The sequence below is a fragment of the Kogia breviceps genome, chromosome 17, assembly GCF_026419965.1.
Source record: "Kogia breviceps isolate mKogBre1 chromosome 17, mKogBre1 haplotype 1, whole genome shotgun sequence".
NCBI classification, from domain to species: Eukaryota; Metazoa; Chordata; class Mammalia; order Artiodactyla; family Physeteridae; genus Kogia; species Kogia breviceps.
This window is the reverse complement of record NC_081326.1, coordinates 49,672,098-49,689,257: the sequence shown is the minus strand read 5'-3', so window position 1 is coordinate 49,689,257 and position 17,160 is coordinate 49,672,098. Positions and strand designations below refer to the sequence as shown.

Here is a 17,160-nt window from a genome sequence, read left to right as displayed (position 1 = left end):
TTTCTTCTCATTACCTCCATGATCCCATAAATGAAACCGTCAGCAACTTTATATAAAGACAGAAGGACTTTGATTGTCCAGTTTTCTGCCTATTTTAATATAGTACACTTCATTTTCTCCATGTCTGTTTTTACAGATAATTTTTCTTACCAAATAAATACAACACATGAAAGACCAACAGTAAAATCTTTCAAATGTTTACTTAGAATAGTGTTCCAATCTGCTCATATTCCTGTCATAATAATGAAAATATAGAGCAAAGCAAAGAGGAAACTGCATCTCTTGGTTGTTGATGAGAAAACTTCATTGCTCAGGTTTGTGATTTTATTTCTGCTTCAAATGATTGAACTTTGTCATGTTCTTTCATCCATAATCATTCTTGGACCTGCTTCTTAGCCACCAATAAACACATATGTTGGGGAGAAAAAATTTCCATTTATTGCTTGGGCTGGAATAGTCTAAGTAAATGTGTTTTTGTAATAAATGCCATTATCCTATCAAATATCCTTTTGAAAGAATCCAGGTCGTGCAAATCTATTCACTCTGCAAAACTAATACGTGGAATTTAGATAGCTAAGAACTGGAGAACATAAGGATGAATGTCAATGACAGTCCAGGTAAATTGAGTATTATCTGGAATTTATGTCCTACTTAGCTACTCCCCCACCACCACTATTTATTCTCTGTCAAGGTTCCCCTTAGAACCATTTCCTCTGTCTGATTATTTTTCCTCTCTTTTTTAAAAATAGTCTCTTTTAAGCAGAGAGATTTCATACTCCTTGAAACTAATAATTCTTAGTTCTCTGTCATCATCAATTGAAGCTTTTGGTTTTATCTTGTTTATTTATATATTTTCCATTGTTTCTTCTAAAAGGAATTAAGGATAAAGTAAGATTTATTGCCTGCTTAACTGTCCTAAATAGTTTTCTTCAAGTACATGGAGGGATTTTTTGTTGGAGAATGTGGTATCATTGTTACCCTTATCTGTCAAAGACTGAAAAACAGGAGATAGGCATAATTGAAAGCAGAAGGTATTTCAGCTAGACATAAGGTAGAACATTTTGATCTTCCTTCTTTCCTAACCTCCTTCTATCAACTTAACATATATTTTTTCATTAATTAATTAATTTATTTATTTTTGGCTGTGTTGGGTCTTTGTTTCTGTGCGAGGGCTTTCTCTAGTTGCGGCTAGCGGGGGCCACTCTCGTCGCGGTGCGCGGGCCTCTCACTATCGCGGCCTCTCTTTTTGCGGAGCACAGGCTCCAGACGCGCAGGCCCGGTAGTTGTGGCTCATGGGCCTCGTTGCTCCACGGCATGTGAGATCTTCCCAGACCAGGGCTCGAACCCGTGTCCCCTGCATTAGCAGGCAGATTCTCAACCACTGTGCCACCAGGGAAGCCCTAACATATTTTTAATGAGTAACTGTTAAGAGTCAACAACTATGAGAAAAATGAGCAAGACAGAATAGAGCTTGCATCTACTGAGGAAGACCATCAGCAAAAAGTGAACAATAAATAACACAATTTCAAGTCATAACAAGTTCTAGGGACAAAATATAACAGGTGACAGAGTTATTGAAGGAAGGGGAAAGCGACTTTAGATGGAGTGTCCAGGAATCAAAGGCTGGAGTGAGTTGCCAGGAAGGATTGTGCATGTCTAGTTATGAACACCTTCAAGAAGAGAATAGAAAGGTATTTATCTGAAACAGTTCACGTATGCCCATCCCTATAGTTGTGGGTCTAGGTAAGATTGTCTCTCACATTTTTTTCTGGTTCTATGATTTTATTATTCCATGTATTAACTGTGGCTACAGTAGAGAAAAACAGGTAACATTATTTTTCAATGCATGGGTTGTAGTTCATAGTAAATTGTTAGTGGAAAGGAGGTATATCGGACTTAAAAAGCATATTTGCATCAATAGAAATAGATACCACAATGTTTTATACCTGCTTCCCCAGAAGTATATGTACTTATTTCTACATTACCAGAAATTCTTCCATTCAATTTAAATACTGAATAATTTTTGTTTCATTACACATTTCTTATGGGACCAGACCATATATTTCAAGATCAAAAATTACCACACACATTTTCTATGGAACTGACCTCTTAATTAATCATTAGTGATGATTTGTCAGCATACATTTATAAGCCAGACATATCTGTTCTGTGATTCATTGACCTCAAGAAAATTTGTAAGTTTTCTCCTTAAGTTTCCCCCTTTATATAGGATATTACGACAAATCTATATATTTCAGTAGTGGGAGGGATAAATTTAAGAGGTGATTTTAGGAAATATTTTCTTAGTCCCACAGGAGAGCCCTTCTTGTACCCTCTTGAGCCCAAAGAAAGGAATCAGTTTCATCATAAACCTAATGTTTTCTCTATTATTTAACATTTAGAAAATGAAAATGTAATATCATTCAATTCATGCTTTTGTTTGTATGGATTTTTTGTATATAAACATAAATATGCAGAAAAATCTATGACTCTAAAATTATGAAAATTAAAACCTTTTCTCATTAGATTGTCACAATCATAGCAAACTTCACATTCAAAGAAAACATGGTCTTTCGTACCAATTCAAAATAAATTTTTCTAAAAGTCTGTTAGAAACTACAATTACTAAAGGTCGCCAACCAAAAATTAAAAAAAAAAAAAAAAAAAAAAAAACGCTAACAAAACATGGTATTGTTTTACATTCTTTTCCTTACCTTTTCTTTCAACACAATTTTCTTATTTGGTATATAATATAAAAGCTATGTAACAATGTGACCTAACCTTCTGCAGAAAGAATCTGTTGTGGTAAAAACGCCAGTCTCTTTTCCCACACATAAACTATGTCAGCCAACAGACAAGACTCTGCTAAAGCTAACAAAGGATATTCTCAGTTCAATTCTAAAAGACGGGATAAAGCCATACACATAAATTCTTAGTACACCCTAGAACTTAGCAGATGCTAGCAGTAGAGGGTTGATAAATACTTGCCTTGCCTGCTATATAACCTTGAAGAAGACAAAGAAAATGAAAGAAATTAACAGCCTCTCTAACTGGTTGAAGTGACAAGATCTTTGGGAAAATACAGTCATCTTAGAGTTTTTGATAACCCAGGAAGGATGTGCTAACCATTGTCAGATAACTGGCATTCCCTGGGTTTTAAGGCAAAAATGTTGAGAGAAAAGATCCATATGGATAGTTTAAGGTTGACCACAGAAATCTACATTGCATTACTTTATTTCAAAGCAATTTCTTATTTAATACATAATCTCTAAGCCTATTCCACAAAAATGTACAGTTCTTGAAGACAGGGACATCATGCTCTGTACCACTGTATCCTCAGTGCCTAGCACAGTGCCTGGCACATAGGATGTGCTTGATAAATATTGATTAAATGAATGAATTTGCTATCAGAGACTCTGAAAGGACATTGTAAAATCACAAATGATCCTGGTGAGAAGACATAGAAATAAATCAATGTATGAACGTGACTTTTTTGTGAACCTAGATTTAAAATGCCTAAGTATGTATATATGAATTTGCATGCACAAACATGGAACAAAGGGATGAATATTGAAGACTGGGACTGAATTTTAAGAATAACCAAACCTCAGAAGACTAAACTCCAAATCAGAAAACTTTGAGTGTTAGGTTTGTAACTTTCAAATAAATTTGAACAGCCTAAGTGCAAAATTTAGGATTATACTCCTTTGTTGTGGGAGGAAGTTTTCACTTATTGGAAAAGGAACAAATAATATTGGAAAATATCTTTTAAAAGATCAGTTTGGAAAAAAGTGAATCAGAACTGAATGGCCTATAGCGCCAGGCTGCCACCAAAGGTTACTAATTGACAGTGGATGAGAAATAACCAATTTTGTTTATATTTTACTCTAATAATAAATAATACAGTGAATATCTATCACACTCTTAGTGTGTAACAGTCATTTCTTCATTACCATTAATGACTTACATTTAATAACTTATATGACACTTCGTAAATCCTTTGAAATAGAGATCTTTGGCAAGAATTGAGATACAGAAGAGTTAGATAAGTTGCCTAAGGGCACAAAATTAATGTCAGAAGTAAGATTTGAACTCGACCTCCAGATAAGCCATTACCGTATCCACTCCTTCTGCGGCCACTCTGAAAAGGAATGGCATTCAAAGACAAGAATTCAGCTCTGTTTTACTGTTTGCAGCACATTTTCACAAGGATTTCCTCATTTAAACGTGGTTAAAAGTAAAATGAAGTTCAAGGGAGGAAAGAGGCAGTAAGAGAATACGTAAAGGATTTAAATGAATTCAAGATTATCAGCCAGGATAAACAACTTTTAATCTATGGAACAAAAAGAAGAGAAAGGAAAAAAAGCCAAGTGCTAGACTTGAAGGGGATGTAGAATGAAATGACAGAAGGAATGCAGACCTCTGGAAAGGTCCTTTGCCTCCCGCACACAAGAACATGCAGCTGCTTGCTCCTTGAGGCTAGTTATTGGTAGGGCCGAATTTGTACACGTGAACTCGGCGAGTGATTTTCATGATGATCCCATTGATAACCATGGCATCAATCAGTTTTTTTCAGCCTCTTCCTTAGTCACTAACTAGTCATCCTCTATCACTATAACTTAGTCATCCTTTATCACTATCAAAGAGGAAAATTCTTATTCTCTGTGCAGGTTCTTTTGCTTATTGCTGATTAGAATGCGTGCATCGAAAATGAGTGAAAGAAATCCATAACCACAGATATATCTTTTTACTTTGCTGTACTTTTTACCTTAGAAAAGAAGTGTTGTGAGACATTTTGTTTAGGATCAGAAGAATTTGAGTTTGGTTTCCTGACTTTCAAATAAATTTGAACTTCCTGAGAACAGAGTTTAGAATCAAGTTCCTGTTTTCTGGGCAAAGTTTCATTTATTCGTGATAAAATGTGAATTTTCTGCTTCAAAGATAAAAGACTCAAATGATTTTTAAAGGCCTGGGAAGCCCGAGATAGTTTTTACAAAACTAAATTTTAATGAGTTAAGTGTAAATGGATTAGAAACATGCATCTCAGATTTCTTACTAAAATATACATGAGGTTACAGGTTATAAAGAAAAATGCTTGGCAAAGTAAATCTAAGCAATTGCCAATCTTAAAACATTTAAGACATTTTATCAGTTGTCCCAACAGCAGATAGAAGCTGCTGCTTTCTTCCATCTTTGCTTGCATCACTGAGTTCTTTTAAGCTTAAAGTGTCTCTTCTAGCTTAACTTCTTTAAGATATTGCTCATCCTTTATTCCCAGGCACTTATAGAACAAAGTACAAAGTTAATATTTCCCCAGGATTGTAGAAGATATATAATTCAGCTATTTGGTATCTTATCAGAGAGGAACTGCAACCTAGGCATACACTCCTCTATATGTTCACAAGGGCACCTTCAGTCTGTGCAAACTTGCATATGTTCTGAGTACCCATGAGTACATACGATCATTTATGAATGCCTAAGGGTACCTATGAGTAACCAGGAGTCTGCTGTACTTTCTGCCTGCTTTCTATAAATATGCTTTAAAACCACATCTTTTCAGGATTTATGTTTAAAAGACCTGGTCATGCTTAATTTTTTCAAAGAGAGGTAGAAAGTGGACAAACTGAAATATTTGATACAAAGATATTCCTTGTTCCTTGTCAGAGAAAAGAGAGAATACTTACTTGCACAGAAATAACTATTTTTGCGACCTTGAAGTTCAGAGTATTTAATAAAGGACAGTAGTACTGAAATTGTCATGAAAAATAATTGCCCTTTCATTTCATTTTCTGCCATCTTAATTCATCCTTTTTATTATTGTCTATTGCTCTCTGATAATCCAGAGTGTTCGTGGCCCACTGGTCTTAAGACAAAGAGATAAGCACCTTGACCTCTTTGATTTCCACATGAAATGAAATCAAATCATTGAAAACAAAACCCATATTAGGTACTTAAATGCCATGTCTTTACAATGCAAGCATTGAACAACTGTACTCATTTGGGTGCAAATTATTTTTGTATTTCTCTAATTAACCCTACCAAGTAAATAAGGAAATATGTTGGCGCTAAATGACCTGGTCTTCATTATTAAATCTTTATGATGCCCCGATAAGATCTAATCCTTTTTATTTCTGCTCTAATGTTTCTGCCTGCTTCCTAGATAACTTACAAAAGAGCACTTAGATAGGATTTTATAGGCTTTAATAGTGCACCATCTTACATGATCCTTGCAGCTGTGCTGTGAAAAATGGTGGTTGATTAGACATTTATAATCCACATCTTAGGAATGAGGACGTAAGTGACTGTGTGACGTTGGAAAAGTTCCTTAAACTACCTGAGCATCAGTGTCTTCATTTTAGTACTTGCCACACCATGTAGGGCTGTTTGGGTAATAAAATGAGAAAATTCATATAAATATTTTAGCAGAGTCCCTGACGCATATTAACTGTTCAATAAATATCAAATATTATATATACTATTGCCTAAGACGCTTAGTTATTAGTTGGTGAAGTGGGCATCAAAGTCGGGGTCTTCTAATTTCTGGTCTGGTACTCTAGGCTCCCCATCGCCCACAGGAATATTTCTAGACACACAATAAAAACCTCCATGTTCTCGACCCTGTTTATTTTGCTAGCCCTGACTTCTCCAATCCCTTATCCACTGGCATTCCAGCCAAGCCAAGCTGCTGGCAGGCACTCTCTCCTGCTCTCCCAGAGTACACAATGTCTTTAGAAATCTCTTTCTGTCCAGTGAACTCACACCCATCCTTCAGCATCCAGCTCAATTGATGAGTACACCTTATGGACCAACAAACAGAGCATTCTGCCTCTGTTCCTAAGATTTTCTTCATCTCTGTTAAACAGCCATTATCTCATTTTTCAACAGTTAGTTGTTTCTCTCCTACACAAAATTGTGTACTCCTTGAAGTCGGGAATTTTGTTTTACTCAACCTTGACCCCTGTGTCTGTCCATTGGTTAGTATTTGTTGACTTGATTCTAGCTTCAATTTTCTGCCCTACATCATGCCGCCGCATATACTCAGGGTAGCTGTGGCAGGACCACAGTTACAGAGTGAGGGCTCTAAATAATATTCGATTAAACATTTAACCCGGCAGATCTGGTTCCCCTGGTTAAATATTGGTTCCCATTCCTAGAGAACGTTCTGCTTGTTCACCTGATGATAGACAAGTAGCCTGGATAAACTATAAGTTTTTCCACATTGTTCAGCTTTCCACCAAGATTGCCATTTTTCCACCTTCATTCCCTGCAAGTCTCCCCCTTGTTCACTGTATTACCAACTACACTGATGTTCTTTTAGTCCCGAAACACTAAGCTCCCTTTCTTCCTCATGGCATTGACATGTGCCACGTTCTGCTTAGAAGAGTCTTTCCTCATCTTCACATGACTGTTTCCTGATCCTTCAGGTCTCATTAAATATCAACTTCTTCCATGAACATGAAATGTCAAGTAAGTGTCTCCTGTTATGCTCCTTCGTAGTTCCCTGATTCTAAGTAGCCCCTCCTCCTTCCCTACCTATTCCTCCTTCTCCTCCTGCCCCTCCACTTCCCCCTCTACTTCCTCCTCCCCCTCTCCTCTTCTTCTTCCTTTTCTCCATCATCAGAGTCAGGATTTGTAGGTATTTTATTTATTTGCTACCTTTTTTGGTCTGTTTCTCACGTTGGGAGTAAGCTCCACGAGGGTAAGGACCACATCTGTCTTGTTGAGTGTTGTTTGACAACAATTCATGATAATTACAAACTCAATGAATAAAGAAAGAAAAAATGAATACCGTATATTCAGGTGTCTATATATATATTCAGGTGTCTATCAAATATAGCTTTTTTAGTAAACTAGACTAATTCAGACCATAGAGGCTTTATAAGGAGAAACAGTCAATCTGTCAGTAAGCCTGTAGTCCCTTCCAGTCACTTGTCAAGCAAACTCCGTTAGATGCAGCACTAAGTATAGGGAATATAAACCATGCCTTTTCATTGCTCTTAGGATAGTGAACAAAAGACTCTGTGATTTGGTCTTCAGACCCTCTCAGCTTCAGGCTACTGTTTCTCTTGTTAGCTTTGACCCAGACATTCTGGTCTTCTTTCAACGTCTCCAAAATGCCATTGTTCTTACCATAGACATTACCCCACTTTACTCATTAGAAAATGTACATAAGGTCAATTTATCCTATTCCCTCATGTGCCCCTGTTGTTTCTTGTCTCTTTCCTAAGCTCATCAGAAGTTTCCCAATGAATGTATCCTTCAGCCTGTGCCCTTCATTGCCAGGTTTCTGTTCCAACAGACCTCTGCCTTCCCACACTCTTCCAGAACTCTTATGGCTTTCTATAAACCAAACAAAACCACACGCTTTTACCCTGAGTATCCTAATGTAACTTGGAAGATCATTCTATGATTTGTAATAGTTCTCGACAGTAGAGTAACTGTGTTTGCTTTAGAGACCATGGTGGATATTTGAAAGACTGTGAAAGGCTCATTAACATGATGGAAGAGTGCCTCAAGAAGGTCATAGAAAAGGAGGAGAAAGTTAAAATACTGAAGCAATTGAGTTTCATTTTGTCCTTTGAGAGTCTTATGGGTAAATAAATTCTCTAATATTAGAAAGCCTTTTGTGATATAAATAGCATATTTTTACTAGTTATACTTACCAAAAAATTTTTAAGGAATTAATCTTAAGAAGAAAAAGGTGAAATTTTACAGTTTTCTCCTTCCTTGCCAAATAAGAACTTGCTTGTCCCTCATGTTTTGACTTCATTAATATCTATGTTATTTGCATACAGTTGGTAAAAACATTAAATATAGGGTCTTTCCAAATTCATTGACATACCTTACTTTTTCCTAGGATGAATTAGCGATTAATACAGCTTGTTAGGCCTCTAGTATGACTCTATAAACAAACCCAGCCGTATTCATCCTCCAAAATTGAAAAATGAGAACTAGCTTTTCTCCATTTAACTTTTTCTAAAGTCTCTGCAAGATGATGCTCGTGTTACAGTTAAACATCAGCTGTACAGCTTTCTCTTTCTTTAGCTATTAGTCCCTTAGGTATAACTCTGTAATCAAAGGGAGGTCAACTGTATCCAAATACAAATATGCCAGAATGTCTCTGGCATAAATCTCTCCCTAAAGATTTCAGCAGTGTTACTTCAGAAGAGGGAGAAAAAGTACTATGTTTTATCTAAAAATCTAAGAACTTAATTCATTTAAAAAATAAAGTACTGAGTTATCCTTGCAGAGAGCTATGTGAGCGTAGGAACTCTACGTTACTCATCATTTTTCTTTTTACTACGTTTAGAAAGAACTTGAACAATCACAGAAAGAAATACTGCTATATAGGAACTATATGGCTACTATTCATGAACACTTCCCATAGTGCTGTAAGCTACAGAGAGGGCATAGCAATTCAAATTCATAGTCATTTTCTGGTATCCAGTTAATTTCAGAAGCAGCTGAGGGCCAATTCTTGGCAAAATTATGAAGTAGATGGAGAACAATTCTTTGTATTTAGATGCCAGTTGTCTAAGCTTCTGAACTTTATTGCTAATAATTAATTGTTCCCAATAACAGGCTTCAGGTAGAATGCCTCTTAAGGGTTTCATTTTACTTGCCCTTTGTATGAATCCAGGCCTGACTATAGCATATCTTGAAACCCAGATGCTTCCCCATCGTTGCATTGGGAATTGAGTCCCAATGGAGTGACACTGAAAGCTGATTTTCATGAAAGCATTCCTCTTTCTGATTGTTTGTACACTGTCTAAATTGGATGCCATTTCAAACAATTTCACTACCAAGAAGATATTTATTGAATACCTCCTATTTGCAAATAATCATAAGTATGAGTAAGTTTCCCCTCAGTTAATGGCATTAATTTCCAAATGTTCAGTTTACTTATGTAATTGTTTCTTCTCCTTCTTCTCTCTTTCGTTATTAACTAATTTTTCAGGCTGGTGGTTTGATGCTTGTGGCCCATCCAATCTAAATGGAATGTTTTATACAGCGGGGCAGAACCATGGAAAACTGAATGGAATAAAGTGGCATTACTTCAAAGGGCCCAGTTACTCCTTACGTTCCACAACTATGATGATTCGACCTTTGGACTTTTGAAGGCACAATGTCAAAAGCAACTTAAAAGGCCACTAAGAAATCTGGAGAAGCCACCAGATGAGAAACTGCTTGGAAACTTCTGAAGCAAACAATATTGTCTCCCTTCTAGCAACAAGTAGCAGTTATGTGAAGTCACCAAGGTTCTTGACTGTGAATTTGGAACCTTTTGATTTCACAAGAGCCTCTCCTTGGGGTGACTGTGTTCATATGGCTTGACTATAGAGAATGCCACTCACTGTCATGCTTTAAAAAGGGAAGAAACTGTTCAGCTCTCTGTGCTTCAAACTACTACTGGATCTTATTACAGAACTATAGTAACCAGATGATAAATATGGTTTATTTCACATAAAACCGAAGAAAAAGAAGAAGATGAACAATAACAACAAAAAGAGTATACGTGAAGAATAAAAACAGGCCTGCCATAATCCTTTGGGAAAGATGTGTTACACCAGTGAAATGGTGTTATTTCTCTGCAAACCTACTAACAATAAGTTTGTACTGTTGCACAATTTTAATAAAAGTTTAGGAAGAACAACATTGTCCTCTGAGTTGGTTAAATGAATTTCAGAAGCCTAATTCCTAAATCATACTTACTAGTTGATTTCAGTTAACCCGCCTTCAAATTTAGATTCCATTTTGGTAAACTATAAAGAATTATAGTGCCTGAAGAATAGCAGTGTGAGGTAGAAATACACTCCATTACTCTGATTTTTTTTGGTACAGTTTTCAGAAAAAATGGACATAATCAAGTATGGACATATAAGGTGAAAAATGACCCCCCCATGCTACAGTTTTCATTTACTTTAAAAACTGACTGATATATAAATATATTTATAGCCTGAGTAAAGTTTAAAGAATGTGAAATATATCATCAAGCCCTTAAAATAATATACATGCATTTAATATTTCCTTTGATATTATACATGAAAGCAGTATTTTAGAGTGTATTAAGTTGAAATAAAACCAAGTAAACTGGAACAGTTCATTTTACAGTACCTTCTTGCATGTGTACACTTGTGTAACTTTATTATTTTTAAAATCATTACCTTCAATTCTTCACCCTATTTCATGCTAATTTAATTTTTGCTAATTAACTGAAACTTGCTTTCCAGATTCACCCTGTTCCAGTTTCTATAAAAGACATACTCTGAAGTCTATGAAAAATGAAAGCAGAATTATAAATATCATTGTACATAGCCTGTTTCTATCCATAGTAAACCTAATAGCTGTTTAATCTGGAATATGCGACATTGTCCTCAACTGATGCAAATAAACACACTTCAAAAAAAATCTACTATACACTTTATGAAATATGTTATTTCTTCATATTTTTCTCCCTTGGGCCCTGTTTTCTTAGGCAATTTCTGATGTTAATACGTTATCATTAAGGAAGAAAATTGGCAAACTTTGTATTATACATTAAGGAAAACACATGCACAAAAAAGAAAATTAATCATAGTCACTTGACTAAGAAAACTCTAATTACTAGCTGCTATAAATCTCTTAATGAAAATATTCCTATGGGATAATCTATTTTAAGTGAATTTGGAGCACAGATTTTTGTGGGAATTTGAAGTTACTACAATATTTTATCAGGAAGTGCTTTCTGCCTCTACGTGTCCAAGGTTACAAGAGTGAACAGTTTTTATCAAAACATGAGGTATACTATGAGATAAGAAAATTGAAATCCATATTGGGTCTCCTTTCTTAAAAAAAGTTTTTATCAGGGCAACAATACCAATTTTAGACCTGGTGACTTGATCTATTGTGCCTTTTTGGCTTTTCTCCACTTGAGAAAATAAAGCTACTCACATTTTTAATAAATTATTTTTTAAAGTTTACCATCAAGTGTTTATAACTTTTGTGTGTGTGTACAAACATGTTTTGCCTTACAAGTGATATTCGCAGGTATACCACAGTTTTTCTGTTCTTGGAGACTCCTTCATAGCAGTGTTTAGCCTCTCCCTCTAAAAACCTTCTTGTTTGTTTTCATTTAAGTGAATGAAAGTGAGTGTTCTGTGTGTTCCTACAGATTTTTTTTTTTAACCAGTCTTTTGATAAGTAATACTATTTCCCAACTCATAATACAAAAATAAAAGGAAATTATGAAAAAAAGAAAATGCATGATATTTACTGTTTTGTTACCTGGGTTTGAAAAATGAAATATTTCCAATTATTTATAATAAAGCAGTATAAAATATTTTATGACCTCATTTGTGCACTGTATCCTAAATGGCCTACATGTTTGTGGCCATTTAACATGTATATCCTTTGCATTTAATTATTCAGGATAAGATAATTAGGTAATAAGATTTTGTCTTTAAATTTGTATGATAATTCATGTAGTTTCTATGCCAATTTCTTCACATCAGTCACAGCTTTATTTGATTTAAATAAAATTGAAAGTAACATATGTGCAACTCCATCTCATTTTAAATATTTTACAAGTTTTAAAATTAGAGATATATGGAAGTATAATCTCCATAAAAAAAAAAAAACCTACTAAATGAACTAAAGCCTCAATCTTTGAAAAATTTTCAGTCTTGGATGTGATAAGAAAGCTTAACTCCTTTAGAATGTTAGATCAAAGCAATGGTTCTGAATCCCACATCTCTACTGTATGATTGTTATGTCCTGTCAATTATTATTTTAAAAAATTTCTTATGTGTTTTTTTTGAATGAAAGATTCTTTAAATTCTATAGTGCTTTACAATTTGCAGAAGCTTCATGCACATGATTTAATACAATCCCATAATAGCCCTTTTTTTTCCCCTACCCTTATATTGCCTCTGCCCCTTTTCCTCTCCCCACTGGTAACCCCTAGTTTGTTCTCTACATCTGTGAGTCTGCTGCTTTTTGTTTTATTCACTAGTTTGTTGTATTTTTTCGATTCTACATGTAATTGATATCATGCAGTATTTGTGTTTCTCTGACTTATTTCACTTAGCATAATGCCCTACAAGTCCATCCATGTTGCTGCAAATGGCAAAATTTCCTTCTTTTTTATAGATGAGTAGTATTCCATCATATATATATATATATATATATATATTTTCTTTATACATTCATCTGCTGATGGACACTTAGGTTGCTTCCATACTTTATCAGTTGTAAATAATGCTGCTATGAACATTGGGGTGCCTGTATCTTTTCAAATGAGTGTTTTTGGGTTTTTTTGATACATACCCAGGAGTAGAATTGCTGGGCCAGATGGTAATTCTATTTTTAGTTTTTTTGAGAAGTCTCCATATTGTTTTCCACAGTAGCTGCACCAATTTACATTCCCACCAACAGTGTACGAAGGTTCCCTTTTCTCCACATCCTGGCCAGCGTTTGTTATGTGTGTTCTTTTTCATGACAGCCATTCTGACAGGTGTGAGGTGATGTCTCATTGTGGTTTTGATTTGCGTTTTCCTGATGATTAGCAATGTTGAACATCTTTTCATGTGTCTGTTGGCCATCTGCATTTCCTCTTTTGAAAAAAAGTCTATTCAGTTCTTCTGCCCATTTATTAATTGGTTTTTTGTTTGTTTGTTTTTTGATGTGGAGTTGTATGAGCTATTTATATATGTTGGATACTAATCCCTTATCTGTCATATCTTTTGCAAATATTTTCTCCCATTCAGCAGGTTGTCTTTTTGTTTTGTCAATGGTTTCCATTGCTGTGCAAAAGCTTTTAAGTTTAATTAGGTCCCATTTGATTATTTTTGCTTTTATTTCCTTTGCTTTAGGATGTCCTGTCAATTATTAAATGTTGGATTATTATATGACAATTAATAAATTCTGGGAACTCAGTGTAGAATAATAGGATGCATTCTGAATATCTGAGTTTGGTATAAAAGGTAAAGAGCATAAAGGGCGGTAACATTATCAGGTCTTACTGTCACAGAACTGGGACTACCTTACCTAAGTTCCTCTTATGTAAGTTAAATTTTAAAATACATGTATGCTTCCTGCATATGCTATAAGGAACCAGAAGTGACTTTCGAGAAAGTACTAAAACATTGTAAGTTATAATGGACTTAAAAGAAAATATTACAAGCACACATAAGAATATGTGTGCACTTTAATACAATGCCTAAACATCAAAACAGTGATATAAAAGGTTAGAGAAGAAAATTATTAAGGCTCTAAATTAATTGAACGTTTCCATTAAGAGAAAGATATAACAATAATATTCATAAGGAGTTGTTGGATTGTAGTTACATAGCTCTCCCTTTAGGAAATTATTTTATAGGCTTAATGGACAGAGGGTGAATTATTTTTTTTTTAAACATCTTTACTGAAGTATAATTGCTTTACAATGGTGTGTTAGTTTCTGCTTTATAACAAAGTGAATCAGCTGTACATATACATATATCCCCATATCTCCTCCCTCTTGCGTCTCCCTCCCACCCTCCCTATCACACCCCTCTAGGTGGTCACAAAGCACCCAGCTGATCTCCCTGTGCTATGCAGCTACTTCCCACTAGCTATCTATTTTACATTTGGTAGTATATATTAGCCCATGCCACTCTCTCACTTCATCTCAGCTAACCCTTCCCCCTCTCTGTGTCCTCAAGTCCATTCTCTACATCTGTGTCTTTATTCCTGTCTTGCCTCTAGGTTCTTCAGAACCTTTTTTTTTTAGGTTCCATATACATGTGTTCACTTACAGTATTTGTTTTTCTCTTTCTGACTTCTCTCTGTATGACAGACTCTAGGGCCATCCACCTCACTACAAATAACTCAATTTCGTTTCTTTTCATGGCTAATATTCCATTGTATATATGTGCCACATCTTCTTTATCCATTCGCCTATTGATGGACACTTAGGTTGCTTCCATGTCCTGGCTATTGTAAATAGTGCTGCAATGAACATTGTGGTACATGACTCTTTTTGAATTATGGTTTTCTCAGGATATATGACCAGTAGTGGGATTGCTGGGTCATATGGTAGTTCTATTTGTAGTTTTTTAAGGAACCTCCATACTGTTCTCCATAGTGGCTGTAACCACCAACAGTGCAAGAGGGTACCCTTTTCTCCACACCCTTTCCAGCATTTATTGTTTGTAGAGTTTTTTATGATGGCCATTCTGACTGGTGTGAGGTGATACCTCACTGTAGTTTTGATTTGCATTTCTCTACTTAGTGATTAAATTAGTGATGTTGAGCATCCTTTCATGTGTTTGTTGGCAATCTGTATATCTTCTTTGGAGAAATGTCTATTTAGGTCTTCAGCCCATTTTTGGATTGGGTTGTTTGTTTTTTCGGTATTGAGCTGCATGAGCTGCTTGTAAATTTTGGAGATTAATCCCTTGTCAGTTGCTTCATTTGCAAATATTTTCTCCCATTCTGAGGGTTGTCTTTTGGTCTTGTTTATGGTATCCTTTGCCGTGCAAAAGCTTTTAAGTTTCATTAGATCCCATTTGTTTATTTTTGTTTTTATTTCCATTTCTCTAGGAGGTGGGTCAAAAAGGGTCTTGCTGTGATTTATGTCACAGAGTGTTCTGCCTATGTTTTCCTCTAAGAGTTTGATAGTGTCTGGCCTTACATTTGGGTCTTTAACCCATTTTGAGTTTATTTTTGTGTATGGTGTTAGGGAGTGTTCTAATTTCATACTTTTACATGTACCTGTCCAGTTTTCCCAGCACTACTTATTGAAGAGACTGTCTTTTCTTCACTGTATATTCTTGCCTCCTTTATCAAAGATAAGGTGACCATATGTGCGTGGGTTTATCTCTGGGCTTTCTATCCTGTTCCATTGACCTATATTTCTGTTTTTGTGCCAGTACCATACTGTCTTGATTACTGCAGCTTTGTAGTATAGTCTGAAGTCAGGGAGCCTGATTCTTCCAGCTCTGTTTTTCCTTCTCAAGATTGCTTTGGCTATTCGGGGTCTTTTGTGTTTCCATACAAATTGTGAAATTTTTTGTTCTAGTTCTTTGAAAAATGCCATTGGTAGTTTGATAGGGATTGCATTGAATCTGTAGATTGCTTTGGGTAGTAGAGTCATTTTCACAATGTTGATTCTTCCAATCCAAGAACATGGCATATCTCTCCATCTGTTTGTATCATCTTTAGTTTCTTTCGTCAATCAACGTGATAGACCATATTAACAAATTGAAGGATAAAAACCATATGATCATCTCAATAGATGTAGAAAAAGCTTTTGACAAAATTCAACACCCATTTATGATAAAAACCCTCTGGAAAGTAGGCATAGAGGGAACTTACTTCAACATAATAAAGGCCATATATGACAAAACCACAGCCAACATCATTCTCAATGGTTAAACACTGAAACCATTTCCACTAAGATCAGGAACAAGACAAGGTTGCCCACTCTCACCACTATTATTCAACATAGTTTTGGAAGTTTTAGCCACAGCAATCAGAGAAGGAAAATAAAAGGAATCCAAATCGTAAAGAAGAAGTAAATCTGTTACTGTTTACAGATGATATGATACTATACATAGAGAATCCTAAAGACGCCACCAGAAAAACTACTAGAGCTAATCAATGAATTTGGTAAAGTAGCAGGATACAAAATTAATGCACAGAAATCTCTTGCATTCCTATACACTAATGATGAAAAATCTGAAAGAGAAATTAAGGAAACACTCCCATTTACCATTGCAACAAAAAGAATAAAATATCTAGAAATAAATCTACCTAAGGAGACAAAAGACCTATATGCAGAAAACTATAAAACATGGGTGAATTATTTTTTACAAACATAGAAACTACTCAGCATCCAGATGAAGCATTAAGAAGGTAATAGCAATATAGGTGACTAAGGCATAAGGAAACTTACAATCAGTGAGAAAAATAAGCAAGTTCCATTAATGAGGAGTACAACAAAATTGAAGTTAATAAAATTAGTATAAGTTTGTTTAAGCTGCAACAAGAATACTGAGATAAGAGTGATTATGTGCTGAAGGTTATGTTGTGTATGATAATAACGTGTAAGGAAAACAAACTACTACTCAGTAGTAAATTTTATATGTGCATGTTTTTAAAATTTAAAGAAACATGTAGGCCTCCCTCAATTTATACAAT

The 17,160-nt window shown here is 35.2% G+C and overlaps 1 protein-coding gene across 1 annotated transcript in view; it reads left to right on the top strand.

The window, feature by feature from the left end:
* Positions 1 to 12,526, top strand: part of ANGPT1 (angiopoietin 1) — a 255,408-nt gene extending 242,882 nt beyond the window's left edge. The window contains exon 9 of the mRNA XM_059042848.2: positions 9,959 to 12,526. Coding sequence (XP_058898831.1) covers positions 9,959 to 10,119 — 161 coding nt within the window. The 3' untranslated portion in view covers positions 10,120 to 12,526. The remainder of the gene's footprint in view (positions 1 to 9,958) is intronic.
* Positions 12,527 to 17,160: the final 4,634 nt, after the last annotated feature.